The 14,264-nt window shown below is 45.3% G+C and overlaps 1 protein-coding gene across 4 annotated transcripts in view; it reads left to right on the plus strand.

Annotated features, from left to right (window-relative positions):
• The window catches only part of MYOF (myoferlin), a 179,773-nt gene that overhangs the window by 69,409 nt on the left and 96,100 nt on the right, over positions 1-14,264 (plus strand). For all 4 annotated transcript variants that reach the window (XM_010842189.1, XM_010842190.1, XM_010842191.1 and 1 more), the window contains exons 6-12: positions 5,565-5,728; positions 6,580-6,708; positions 10,658-10,720; positions 10,805-10,855; positions 12,009-12,039; positions 12,511-12,626; positions 13,253-13,379. In XM_010842189.1, the coding sequence (XP_010840491.1) occupies positions 5,565-5,728; positions 6,580-6,708; positions 10,658-10,720; positions 10,805-10,855; positions 12,009-12,039; positions 12,511-12,626; positions 13,253-13,379 (681 nt within the window). The remainder of the gene's footprint in view (positions 1-5,564; positions 5,729-6,579; positions 6,709-10,657; positions 10,721-10,804; positions 10,856-12,008; positions 12,040-12,510; positions 12,627-13,252; positions 13,380-14,264) is intronic.

Consider the following 14,264-nt stretch of genomic DNA (forward strand, 5'->3'; position numbering starts at 1 on the left):
GCAGAGACATCATTTTGCCTACAAAAGTTCATATAGTCAAAACTACGGTTTTTCCAGTAGTCATGTGCAGATGTAAGAGTTGGACCATAAAGAAGGCTGAGCACTGAAGAACTGATGCTTTCAAACTGTAGTGCTGGAGAAGACTCTTGAGCATCCCTTGGACTGCAAGATCAAACCAGTCAATCCTAAAAGAAATCAACCCTGACTATTCATTGGAAGGACTGAAGCTAAAGCTCCAATACTTTGGCCCCCTGATGAGAAGAGCTGACTCATTGGAAAAGACTCTGATGCTGGGAAAGATTGGGGGCAGGAGAAGAAGGTTGGATGGCATCATCAACTCAGTGGACATGAGTTTGAGCAAATTCTGGGAGATAGTGAAGGACAGGGAAACCTGGCGTGCTGCAGTCCATGGGGTCCCAAACAGTTGGACACGACTGAGCGACTGAACAACAGCAACAACAACTGCCATGAATAACCACCAACCCCACATGGAACAGTCCACAGCAGGGAGGAAATCCTTTTTGGGCCGAGAATGGCCCAAGGACATTCATCTTAGTTGTTGTGTGTGCACAGTCCTGTCTGACTCTTTGGGACCCCATGGACTAGAGCCCACCAGGCTGCTCTGTCCATGGGATTTTTCCCAGAAGAATACTGGAGTAGGTTGCCATTTCCTCGTCCAGGGGTTCTTCACAACCCAGGGGTTAACCCCACATTTCCCATGTCTTCTGCATTGGCAGGTGGATACTTTACCACCAAGCCACCGGGGAAGCCCTTGTCTTAGATGGAGGAAACCTAAAGCATGTGGCCCAGCCATTGCCCAGTCTGAAACAGGTTTGCACAAGGGGAGCCTGACCCTCTGGGCTTCCCTAAGGCTGGAGCCAGGTTTGAGAGGGGCAACCCCTAACCATAGTGTGCTCTTGCCTGAGTTCCCAGTGGGAACTTTGCCAGACTGCTGGAGAACGATACCAGAAAGCTGGAGTAAGGGTCAGGATGTCCTCATTCCACATTCATCAAGCCCCTGCTGTGGACAAGGAGGGAGTGTGTCCAGCACGGGGCAGGTACAAAGAAGAGAAGGGCAAGCCCCCTGCTTCTGAATAGTGGGTGGTAGTAGGAGGCCCACAGTCCAACAGATGCAAGATCACGTGGTGAGGACAGGATAGAACTATGTGTGCTAGCAGGAGAAGGGATTCTTTCCATCCGGTGCGGATGGGTGGGACAGACTAAGACTGTTTCATCTGGAACTTGAGGGAGGTGAGGAGCCCACCTGGTGGAGAACAGTAGGAAGGGCATCCTGAGAACTTGCATCCAGGCAGCAGGCAAGCCCTTCTTTTGATGCTTCTTTAAGAACAGAGAAGAAGAAAATCTAGGAAATTTACTTTATTGTTTATTTCTTTTGGCTGTGCTATGCAATGGAGAAGGAAATGGCAACCCACTCTAGTATTCTTGCCTGGAGAATCCCAGGGACGGGGGAGCCTGGTGGGCTGCCGTCTATGGGGTCGCAGAGTCGGACACAACTGAAGCGACTTAGCAGCAGCAGCAGCAGCAGCAGCGCTATGCAAACTGCGAGATCACAGTTCCCTGATCAGGGATCAAACCCATGTACCCTGTATTGGGAACACAGAGTCTTAACTGCTAGACTGCCAGGGAAGTCCCAAACCTAGGAAATTTAGACTGGAGAATGACGAATAGTGTGGAAACTTAAAAGCGCCTTTAAGGAGAAGGAGGAAAAAAAGAGGGTTGGAGATTTCATTGTGTGAATTAACAGTGCTGAAACTGGATAGATCAAAGGAAATGTCAAACAATTAAGCAGGTAGCAAGCCCTGCAGGCCTAGAGGAAGAGCGTTCCAGGAAGGAGAACAGCAGTTGCAAATTCTTTGGATTGGGAGGAAATGGAATTTGCTTGAGGAATAAGCAAGGCCAGTGTTTCAAAATGCTGGGAAGAGATAATCATCAAGGGTTTTGCTTCTCTCTTAGAACTGAGTTAGCTAGAGTCAGTTTCTGTGCCTGCAAGTAAAAGATAGTTAATAGCGAGTTGCGTTCTTTCAGGAGTTCTGTTTTCCTATTGATAACCTCTGTGTTTTTTGAGGCAATGTCACTTTGTTTTGTTAACAAGTACGTTGATTATCTGTTAAGATTACTGTTTTGTTATTGCCCTTTGTGAGTTTCCTTGTCTGTTTTGCTTGTTCTTTCAGATAAAATTTACTGTTTTATTAATGTTGCCAAAAATTGTCAGTAAAATTAGCAATTATAGAAATAAAATGTTTTTTAGGAAAAAAAAAAGAATAGGGAAGAAGAGACCCAGATTATTGTGTGGAGGGCTGCTGCTGCTAAGTCATTTCAGTCGTGTCCGACTCTGTGCAACCCCATAGACGTCAGCCCACCAGGCTCCCCCGTCCCTGGGATTCTCCAGGCAAGAACACTGGAGTAGGTTGCCATTTCCTTCTCCAATGCATGAAAGTGAAAAGTGAAAGTGAAGTCATGCAGTCGTGTCCGACTCCTAGCAACCCCATGGACCGCAGCCTACCAGACTCCTCCATCCGTGGGATTTTCCAGGCAAGAGTACTGGAGTGGCAGAGGTAGCCATTCTTCACCTGTGGCTTCTCTGGGGTTTCCTGGTGTCCTGACAAAGATATTGAGGAACCAGGAAGAGAGCATTGCCTTTACTAGATCCAGTCATAAACCAGTGAGGGAGAACGCGGATGTGGTCTTGGTTTTAGCTCAGTTCTTAATAATGTAACAAGTTGTTTCTGCTTTCTGGACCTCAGTTTTTCTACCTATAAAACAGGGTGAGGGGCAGGTTGGATTTAAGATCTTTTTTTGAAAACAACAAAAAAATAAATTTTATCTTTATGCTCTTGATTTTTCTAGTTTCTTTTATATAGCTATTTTTGACTGCGCTGGGTCTTTGTTGCTGTGTGAGCTTTCTCTAGTTGCGGTGTTGTAGCCACGTGTTCCGGGAAACAAACTCACTCAGAAGGACAATGCAGATAGTGGAGTGCAGTTTATTACACCGGCGGGCCCAAGGCAGAGTCTCCTCTTAGCCAAGGACCCCCGACCAGTTTTTGTGAAAACTTTATATACCCTAAGTGTACGTGCCCAAACCCACCTCCCCAGATTCCCTGAAACTAGTCTGAACAATGGAAAAGAAAGATACAATCAAAGTTAACCCGTGATTCATATGCCTTAAGCCCAGGTAGCTAACAGTGGACAATTATCAATAGGCCTGTGGTCATACCCCAGTAAGCATCATAGAATGTATGATTCTATTTGGTTACACAGATAATTAGGGTATTCTTTTAGGGATGGAGAGTCTAGGTACGAGCCCTGGGGCTTTTCCAGGGGCCTGGTTTTCCAGTTGGTATGTCATTTCCATAGATACTGAGCGTATAGCTCAAAGGCCACAGCCCCGCCCTAAATGGAGTCCTGCTTTCAAGATAGAGCTTGTTCTGTTTCCTCCTTCAGCAGCAAGCAGAGGCCACCCAAGTTGTGGTGGATGGGTTTCTTATTGCGGTGACTTCTCTTGTTGCAGAGTACGAGCTTTAGGGCACAGGCTGAGTAGTTGCAGTGTATGGTCTTAGTTGCTCCGTGGGATGTGGAATCTTCCTGAGCCAGGGATTGAACCCGTGTCCCCTGCTTTGGCAGGTAGATTCTTAACTGCTGAACCACCAGGGAAGTCTCTGGATCAAAGGTCTTTAAGGTCCATTCTTGTCAAAATTCTGTGAGTTTGTGACTTCTTGGAAGACTGAGGTGTGGCTCCAGAGAATGTTGGGTCAAAGAAGCAGAGGAACAGAGCGGGAAGGCACGCGCGATGAACTGGAGATGGGGTTGGGGAGGGTGCGGCCTCGGAAGACCCTGCAAAGTGCCAGGAGGAGAGCTTCTCACTTCACAGAAGTCTGTGTGATCCCCAGTGTCCAAAGCCATGGAAGGTGAAGCCCGAGCATTCAGGAAGGGTCCTGAGCTTAGCGAGGAGAGGTCGTGGTTGGTCTTTGTGGAACAGGAGCCAGACTCGGATGGGACGAGCATGAATAGAGGGGTGGTGAGGAGGAATGTTCTCCCTGGGCTAAGCGCTGGGGAGACCCTTTACTTCCTTGTGGTTGTCCGTTTCTCACTCTGCGCCCTGTCCCCCGTGCTGCTCACTGACTGCCTCCCTTCCCTACCCCATTACTGCTCTTTAGGAAGTGCTCCAATAAAACGGACTTCTCAATAAAAGTTTAAAGAAAAAAAAACAGATTAATTTGTCGGGAGCTGTTTTGTGCCAGGCACTATATTAAAGGCCTTGCGTATAGATTAATTTTATCTTTACAGTAACCTTTTGGTAAATCCCATTAGTTCCCCCTTTTTATGAACGAGGAAACTGAAACAGATTGAGAGACTACTCAGAGTCACATAGCTCAAAACTGGAATTCCCACGCAGACAGCATGACTCCAAAGCCCAAGCTTTAAGAGCCATGCTACGGGGCAGTTGGATGGAACTAATTCATACTATGATGTGAGTGACTGGCAGATGACTCCATATGGAAATTGTCTCCTACCATTTCCATATGGGATCATCAGGAAAGGAGGAGGTTCAGGATCCAAAGGCAGGGAGTACAGATGCTGGTATTTTTTAGACAAGGGAGTTAGTTGGTCTTCTAGTCTTATATTGTACAGGTTATCAGGAGTTTAAACTTTCTGTGTATTAAGAAAACAATAACTGAAGTTTGTCATTAAGTTTTAAAAAGTTTGTGAGTAATAAAAGGAAGAAACATAGAAGACGGAGTTGATGTTTGTTTTTGATAGGAGAGAAAGATCCGTGCATATTTGAAGGCAGAGGGAAGGTCCCTATGGGGAAGGAGCCACTGGAGGTACTTGAAGGGGGGACCATTTAGAGGGTCCTCAAAGAATCAAAAGATAGTGGGGTCTCAGGGATAGGAGGGGGTTCACTTGAACCGTGTTTCCCCACTGAGTGTGAAGGGAAGCTAGGGGACAGATGCGTGTGGAGGTGACAGACCGGGAGGGTGGAGCGAGAGTATGATGACCACCTCGGTCTGCTTGGCAGGAAACTGGAGGCCAGTTTCTCTCCTACCATGAGGATGGAGAGGGCATTCGAGATCAGGAAACTCAGGCAGAAAGGAGACAGTGCAAGACCTCACGAGGAAAGTTCTAGAGAAAAGACCTGCAGTGGGAAGGGTGGACTGGAAGTCTCCCCAAGTCTCCAATTTCCCCGGCATTTCCACACATCACCGTCCTAACCTCAGGCAGATCCCTGACCTCAAGCTGGTTCCCAGATCAGAACTGAGTGATGGTGGTCTGGCTGGGTCCATCCGTACCATCTCCTCTTCTCAGCTCCCCATGGCCTCTGGCATTCTCCTAGTCACCTTGAAAACAGCCCGAATGAATGCCGTGTTGCACGTGAACACATGTGCCTAAAGAATCTAGATCTGAGTCACAGCTTGTCCCAAGTCACTGTCACCAAGAAGCGTCTCCCTCACCTGCTGCCTCAGCAGCATGGAAAACTCTCTGGAATGTTGAGACTCATACAGGATGAGGACTGTCTCTGAATGCATCCCTTTTTGGTATTTCAGAAGAGGAGGAAGATGGAGGTGATGAGGACAGGTTGGACAGTACGGTCAGGGGCCCAGGGCCCACGGGGCCAGGAGGGACCGTGCCGGAAGCTCACCTTGCCCGGAGGCTCACGAAAGCAAAGAGCAGCCGCCGCATGCTGTCTAACAAGCCACAGGACTTCCAGGTAGGAACAGCCCCAGGGCCCCACATCCCTGTCGTACCAACACCGTGTTGTCCAGCTTCTGGCAACTGTGGTGGTGTTAGAAGAGCTTCTGCCTGTGGGCAGTGGCTTAACCAGTAAAAAGGGATGTAAGGGCATAAACTCAATGAGAAGAGCTCCCCATCTTTCTTCTGCAAGCAGCAGTAAGTGTTGTCAATCCGGATGAGGCTCTTCAGAGAAATAAAATTCCCTTTTGTGGTAGGAAGTGAGAGAGTTAGTCATGTCTGACTCTTTGTGACCCCATGGACTGTAGCCCATTAGGCTCCTCTGTTCATGGGATTCTCCAGGCAAGAATACTGGAGTGGGTTGCCATTCCCTCCTCTAGGGGATCTTCCCAATCCAGGGATCAAACCTGGATCTCCCACACTGCAGGCAGACTCTTTACCATCTGAGCCACTAGGGAAGCCCAAGAGCTAATCAAGGAATGGAAGCACAGGTGTTGTGTTTTCTCACAGCTCTGGCTGCTTCCTTGGGAGATAGCCATGGAGGGTGTTAGTACCTCCCAGGGATCAGGAAGACCAGGTAGGAGGCTGACTCTGGGCAGCAGCCTCCACCCTGCCCTTCACTTTCCCAGGCCAGTTCTAGACTACTGCAAGCCCATGACCGCTCTTGGTTTTGGCAACCTGATCCCAGTTCCCATCACGAGAATGGGCGCAGGTGGACGCTCCCAGTCCTTGAGCACCAGTACATTGCAAAGCTGCGCTGGCCTGGTTTCAGTGGTCCTTACGGGCGAATGAGCCAAGGTGACACCTGTGGATTCTCTTACACATTATGCTGGGAAAGGTTCAGTGACGACTCCCCTTCTGTACTTGCAGATCCGGGTCCGAGTGATCGAGGGCCGGCAGTTGAGTGGCAACAACATCAAGCCTGTGGTCAAAGTCCACATCTGTGGCCAGACGCACCGAACAAGAATCAAGCGAGGGAACAATCCATTTTTTGATGAGGTAGATGGGCAAATGCATGTCCCGGTGCGTCTGGTTTATTTACGTGTACCTTCTCAGCTTCCGCCCACTTCTCTACAGTCCCAAGTGGGAGAGGAACACATGTGCAGGCTCAACTGTACACAGAGGACAGAGTTCTAGCCTTAAACATTCTGTGCTAAGAACCCCTGGGTCTTGGAGTCACATGGCCTGCTTCATTATTGGTTCTCAGAGAAGCCCGCTGTCTTTCTGATGGTTTTACAACAACTTCTGGAGGGAGCCCTTCCAAATGGGTCCTTGCGCCCCTTATTATGGACCACACAGAACACTTAGGACCTGCCTTTGTGCTTTTTAATTAGCAAATGTCTCTGAGGGGTGACTCCATGTGACTTAAGTAACCCAACTTTATAAAGGTGTCAAAACCTACTTGACTATAAAAACAATATAGGTTAGAAGAAGCAATTATGAGCAGAAAGGGTTTTTTCCTCCATGATGAGATTATACCCTGTTCTGAAGACCTCTTCTGCAACACTCTTCAAAAATGCTGAATACCTTGACAGTTGTCTTCAATGCCACAAAATTCCACATTTAGGACTGTGAATAGAAATGATAAATTTGGGGAATTTATCACATGCCAGCCTTACTCTGCCGAGGAGCCACGTTTCTGAGATTCCTGGGGCCTCAAGCTCTGATCTCTGAGGCCAGGCATTTCCTACCACAGCTTCCTCTCGTTCCTTTTAGTTCCCAACAGCTTGCAATCCCAGCCCTGGTATTGGTTCTTTTTTTCTCTGTTCACAAAAGGAACGGGTTTTTTTCCTGTGTGGTGCTCCTGGTTGTTTTCCTGTGTTTTCTTGGCCCCCAGCTTTTCAGAGGCTCCATTTTCTTCTCACTTTGGGCTTCTCCTTAGGTGAATCATAGACACCAGCAGGCAGGTAGTGTCAAAGCTAACATGAGAGGCGGGCGCATTCAGAGATGGGCACTGGAAGTGGATTCAGGGACGGCTGGGTGAAAGTCATGACAAGACAGGATTGCAGGAAGGACAAAATATGGGACCCTTGATGCCTAGAGCATAGAACCCATCCAGGTGTTTACTGAAGGAAGTTATAAGGCTCAAAATAGCCTGGAGTTAAAACTCCCCTCCCAGTCCTCCCCACTGTTCTAAGAAAACAAAGAACTCTCCCACCCGGAGAAAAAAAATGGCCATAAAGGTTGATTATGCTCAGCTCCCAGCCAGTCCAGCCTCTGGCCAATCTCCAGAATTCCTTGCCCCAGCTGTTTAAGAGATAACTACTCCAGACAACCTTGGAGAAGAACAGGCCCCCTTAAGACTATAGATTTCCACATGTATGCCTATATATACTTACTCTTTTCTTGGGTTAGTGCAGAAGCTCACTAATCTGACTGCTGCCCCTTCTCACCTCATTAAATGTGATCTGTTCCTGTAAAGTGCCGGTGTCCTTTTTTTCCCAAACCTCGCCTTCTCTAACTCCCTTACCCTTCATTTATAATGTGGGACATTTACTCAACTATGTCTATAGGAAGTCCACCTCAAAACTTACCATTTTAATAAATACTTTTGAAATTAGATTTCTCAGCTAAAGGGAAGAATCAAGTAACTGAGCTTCTAAAAAGACCATAAATCAATAAAAAGATTTTACAAAAAAATCTCTAGTTTATACACACATTTTTAACCAAGTGATTCAACTTGGCATCACCAGGGACAAATGGACATGTGTGTCCTGATGTGATATAATGGGAGTAATCAGCATCACTTGTATCGTTTCTTGTCCAGTGGTCAACTTGAATCTAACAATGAGGAAACACTGACAAAAATCCAGACTGTAAGATATTCTGCAAAGCAACTGGTCTTGATAGAAATAAATAACAAAAATAAGCCAGGAGTACTGTTCTAGATAAAAGGAAACTTAGGAGATACAACAACCACATACAATGTAAGATCCTCGAGTGAATCCAGATTTTTTTTTAAAAAAAGCTAAAAAGAACTTTTTTCAGAACAAGTGTAGGAATTTGAAAATTGACTGTGTTACATGTTAAATTTTTGGGTGTGATAATAGTGTTGTTGCTGTTCAGTCACTAAGTTGTGTCTGACTCTTTGTGACCCCATCGACTGCAGCATGCCTGTCCTTCACTGTCTCCTGGAGTTTGCTCAAATTCATGTCTGTTGAATCAGAGATGCTATCTAGTCATCTCATCCTCTGTCATCCCCTTCTCCTTTGGCCTTCAATCTTTCTTAGCTACTGCCGCTGCCAAGTCGTTTCAGTCGTGTCTGACTCTGTGCGACCCCATAGACAGCAGCCCACCAGGCTTCCCCGTCCCTGGGATTCTCCAGGCAAGAACACTGGAGTGGGTTGCCATTTCCTTCTCCAATGCATGAAAGTGAAAAGTGAAAGTGAAGTTGCTCAGTCGTGTCCGACTTTTAGCGACCCCGTGGACTGCAGCCCACCAGGCTCCTCCGTCCATGGGATTTTCCAGGCAAGAGTACTGGAGTGGGGTGCCATTGCCTTCTTCGATCTTTCCCAGCATCAGGGTCATTTCCAGTGACTCAGCTGTTTGCATCAGGCAGCCAAAGTATTGGAGCTTCAGTTTCAGCATTATCCTTCCAATGAATATTCAGGGTTAATTTCCTTTAGGATTGACTGGTTTGATCTCCTTAGTCCATTATAGAAAAAAATGTTTTTGCACTTCAGAGATGAGTGCAAATTTTTTTACTTTTTGAAAATAATCTTTTATTGTTTTTACTTTTTGGAAATAATCCCCTCCCCTACCACTGATGAGTGTTTTATTTATTAAAAAAATTTTTTTTGAACTTTTTATTTTATATTGGTGTATAGCCAATTAATAATGTTGTGATAGTTTCAGGTGAACAGTAAAGAGACTCAGCCATACGCAAATGTACTTTTAAGGAGTGTATTGTATTATCTAGAACCTTCTTTCAGATAGTTCAGTTTAAAAAAAAGAGTTATAAAGCCAAAAGCCAGTGTGACAAAATTATAGCAATGATTCTTTCATTTTTTTCTCTGTAAATTTTAAATATTTCTAAGGAAAATGTAGGAGAAAAAAGTCTCAGTTTAAATAAATGCTCCATCTTTCTCTCTTAGGATTAAAGTCTATTGGCACACAAAACTTTGACTTTATGGTAAAACCTCTACATACCCAATTTTCATCTTCCAAGAGTCAACCTTCTTAAACTTAGCTGTTACAATGAGTTAAAATGTGGTCCATACTGACTCTACCGAGGCTCTAACAGTGTCTAATATGCAGTGTTGGCTTTACAAGTATTTTGTTAGAAAGAGCAAAATTAGTGACTGGTTACAGGTAATAGCACTAAAAATGGAAGAAAATTAACCTCAACTTTCCAGATCATCCAAGCTCTAAGCACATGAAATAAACTTGATCTTTAGTTAGCTGCTGCTGCTGCTAAGTTGCGTCAGTTAGCTACTAGAGGCTAAATCACTTTAGTTGTTTCCAATTTTGTGTGATCCTATATCCTGTAGCCCTCCAGGCTCCTCTGTCCATGGGATTCTCCAGGCAAGAATACTGGAGTGGTTTGCCATGCCCTCCTCCAGGGGATCGTCCCAACCCAGGGATCATATGTCTTCTTGTGTCTCCTCCATTGGCAGGCAGGTTCTTCACCACTAACACCACCTGGGAAGCCCTAGCTACCAGATATCTGGTGCCAAATTGAACAATTATATTTATTTAAAGAAACACTATGCATAATTGTTACTTAACCCTTTTTCTGATATACAGAGTTTACCTTGAAGCTCATGATGCTTAAGCTTTAGAGCCTTTTCTGAGGTCCTGCAGTGGGTTCATGCAGTCACACCTGATTTGAGGTTGTGTCTTGTATTTTTTTTTTTTAGGAAGCCCCCTCAAATTTTAGCGTCAGATCCCACTAAACCTTATTCCACCCCTGTTGACATTCAAACATTTTCCCTTTTTGTTTCAACAGTTATTTTTCTACAATGTCCACCTGACTCCTTCTGAACTGATGGATGAGATCATCAGCATTCGGGTAAGGGGCCATGGAGTAGGAGGGTAGTGCTCACTAGCTGCCAGATGAAGCCAGTAATCTTCTCACCACTCTCCTTTCTTCCAGGTTTACAATTCCCATTCTCTGCGGGCAGATTCTCTGATGGGGGAGTTTAAGGTGGGTGTCCACTGTCTGTTTCATTCAACTTAGGTCAAACATGGGCACTTTCATGATGAGGAATCTGGTTCCTGGCCAGGACTCAGGGTACCCATCTTGGTGACATCAGAAGGTTATATGTAAGGCATTGATGCCATGATCATTGCTGAAAGCTGGACACAAATGCTGTGGGGTCAAGAAGCCAGTTGAGTGTCCTCTGGCTGGAGTCTAGTCAACTTCCAAAGTACAGCACTTAGCACTTAGTCCCACACTTAGTCGGAGAGCAAGATGCCTGGGAGCTGCCATACCAGGGCCCTTCACAGAGTGCCTGTTGTGGCTGGAAGCCCAGTGCTGCTACAGAGGGAAGAGTACTTGCCTGTGGCAAGAAGCCCATTACCCCGCTCCACTTGTCAGTAGCCCAGAGTTCTATCTACTAAGTCAGTTATTATAAATCTGGTGTATGACAGGCAAGCCAAACCAGGGAAGAGAATCAAGGTGCTTTTCCGAGCAGTTCACACTGGACTTACTGATAAAGACTTCTTGTGCCTGCTTAGCGATTCCACATGGAATGGGCTGCTTCTTGAAGCGAGTCTTAGAAGATGATTTGGGTCAATTCATACTCTGTCTGCCATTAACTAGCCACTTGTAAACCTCTCTGGTGCTTAGTTTCTTCATCTGTAAGATGGGATTATTGTGAAAATGAGGTGAGATACAATATATAAAGCACCTAGCTCTTGGCACATTGGAGTGCCCAATCAAAGGGTCTATTAATGTTAGTATTAGAATTAATTGGAGGAAAAGGTGGAGGAATACTCAGTAAGAAGTCCCGTATGGTGACCATGGTCCGGGTTTGCTAGGGTCTGAGGGTTTCCTCAGAATGTGAGACTTTCTATGCTACTGGAAAAGTCCCAAGCAAACCAGGCCACATTGGTCACTGTGTCTGTTCCAGCTGTGAGACTGGCTCATTCATTCAAAATGATGGATTGAGAGCCTTCTATGTATCACACCTCAGAGGAGGCATCGGATATACAGAGACAGTTAGATGGAAATGGTGGGTCTTAAAGCAAGTAGTCAAAAGCCTTATTTTTTTAAGTGTGATGATAATGATAGATTCTAGAAGTGACTGAACTGATTGTAAAATTTGTTTGAACTATTTTAAATTATCTTTTCCCAGATCGATGTTGGATTTGTTTATGATGAACCTGGTAAGTAACGTTTTCCCATGAACTGGAAGACTCTGGGAATCAAGAAAATTTGAGGGATGAAAGAATAAAGAATGATGTTTTTCTTGACTGAGAAAAAGAACGGCTATACCCAGTGGGAATTATGACAGCAGTTTAGTATGGGTGTCTTTTTTAATAATCTAATGGCAATCATCCTAAGAGAAACAAATAGATAATTTCTCTGTTCTGTGAGGCTACTTTAACCTTATCAAAATCAAATTATAGAATCAGTGACTAGAGCTTAGAGAGTCTTATTCAGTCACCCCAGGGCAGGATGTGGGTGGAGAGTCAGTGTGAAGGAGAGAGCATTAAAAGGGAGCCTCATCTGGGGAGTATGGCCCGTCATGAAGACACATTGGAGGAAATACTTGGTTATCTTACTGCAGATGGAATCATGGACTTGTCAGCTTCTCTCTAGAGTATTCCTGTCCTTTTACGCCTTCTTTATTTTAGGTCATGCTGTCATGAGGAAATGGCTTCTCCTCAATGACCCTGAAGATACCAGCTCGGGTGCTAAAGGCTACCTGAAAGTCAGCATGTTCGTCCTGGGAACTGGAGACGAGCCTCCTGTAAGCTCCAAATTCTCTGTCCTCTCTGTTTTTTCACTAAGAAAGAGGACCCAGAGTTAAGCAAGTGGGCACCAGTCATTGTGAAATGGAGCAGAGCTTCCAATCAGCAACCCCAATCCTCCAATTCCTCCAACTTTCTGGAATTTGTTACTTTCTTCACAACAGAATTATTATTCCAGCTCACTTAGCTCCTTCCTTGTGTCTGTGAGCAGGTCTTTCATTCAGTAAAGATATGTGTGTTTTTAAGAGTTCCCCACATCACTGCCTCTACAGAACCTGGCTCCATTGCAGAATCAGGCATTGCTACCTAAGAGGATGGTTGTTATTCTAGAAAATTGGGCAGCAAGCCAGTAGCCAGAAAGAAAGTAAAAGAGCTTCAGTAACTGTCTCTCTATTTAGCGCTCAGAAGATTAAAAAGGACGCATTATTTTCTTGTAGTGTATTGGTCAAAGAAACATGAGCATTGATTTTGTAGGGCAGTTTTGAGGTTGAATTGGTGCCAAACTCTTAAGCTCAAAACACAGGAAATCCTAATGAAAACAGTTATGATGGGTTTTATCCCAGATTTGGCCTCTTGAAGTGCTGCTTTCCTATGTGTATAATTTGCCACTGTGTGTCCCCAATAGCCTGAGAAACAAGATCGTGATAATGACAGTGATGATGTGGAAAGTAACTTGTTACTCCCTGCTGGCATTGCCCTGCGGTGGGTGACCTTCCTGCTGAAGATCTACAGAGCGGAGGACATCCCCCAGAGTATGTATTGATTTAATCCAGCCCCAGGATTGTCAGTTGCCTGCATGATTACATGTGATAAAAGTAATCATACTCCAAATCATGTCAGTGCTCCCTGCCATATGTCTGTCTCCTTAAAGGCCTTCATAGAGTTATTTTCATTCATTTTGGCCCTATTGAAAACTACCTAAGCAGATTCATGGGGAAGCCTGTTGGTCACTGACCCATGGCCCTTATGGAGCCTTTGACCCATTCATCTCTGTTCTTTCTCTCTTCTGGGTTCCACACTTCCCCTTATTATAAAGGATACCAAAACAGAGGTCAGCAGTCAGCATGGCCAACTCCTTTCATCCCAAATGAAACTGAAGTTCTATAAACAGATAAATGTATTTTCTATCAGAGTATTAAAAATGGCTGGGCCAAAGTTGCACGTGCCAATAACTAGAAGTCTGTCACTAGTGTGTTAAGAGATTGGGTGCATTTAAGAGAATTACTTAGAGCGCTTCCATTCATAGAGGCTAATCTAGTTGCTCGCCTGTCCTTGCTAAGGACCTGGCATCCTCTCTGCCTTGCCTGGTGTGCCTGCTTCCTGCTGGGCCCTGGGACATAGGACCCTCTCCCCATCCTCAGGAGGGAGCACCACTGTACAGGCCCTGGAGCTCTTCAGGATTTGCTACTTTTCCAGGAACCCCTCCCCTCTAATGACTCCCCAGAGCATCCTTCCCTTGGAAATATCTTAAATGAAGTAAATAAATTAAACCTCACATTATAATACCTGCTGGGCCTGTTCAACTGAACTCTGTTGACTTTTTTAAATTGGAGTATAATTACTTTCCAATGTTGTGTTAGTTTCTGCCGTATAACAAAGTGAATCAGTTGTCTGTGTACATACACCCCCTCCCTCTG

This window comes from Bison bison, unplaced genomic scaffold, assembly GCF_000754665.1.
Source record: "Bison bison bison isolate TAMUID 2011002044 unplaced genomic scaffold, Bison_UMD1.0 scf7180017864172, whole genome shotgun sequence".
In the NCBI taxonomy this organism is placed as follows: Eukaryota; Metazoa; Chordata; class Mammalia; order Artiodactyla; family Bovidae; genus Bison; species Bison bison.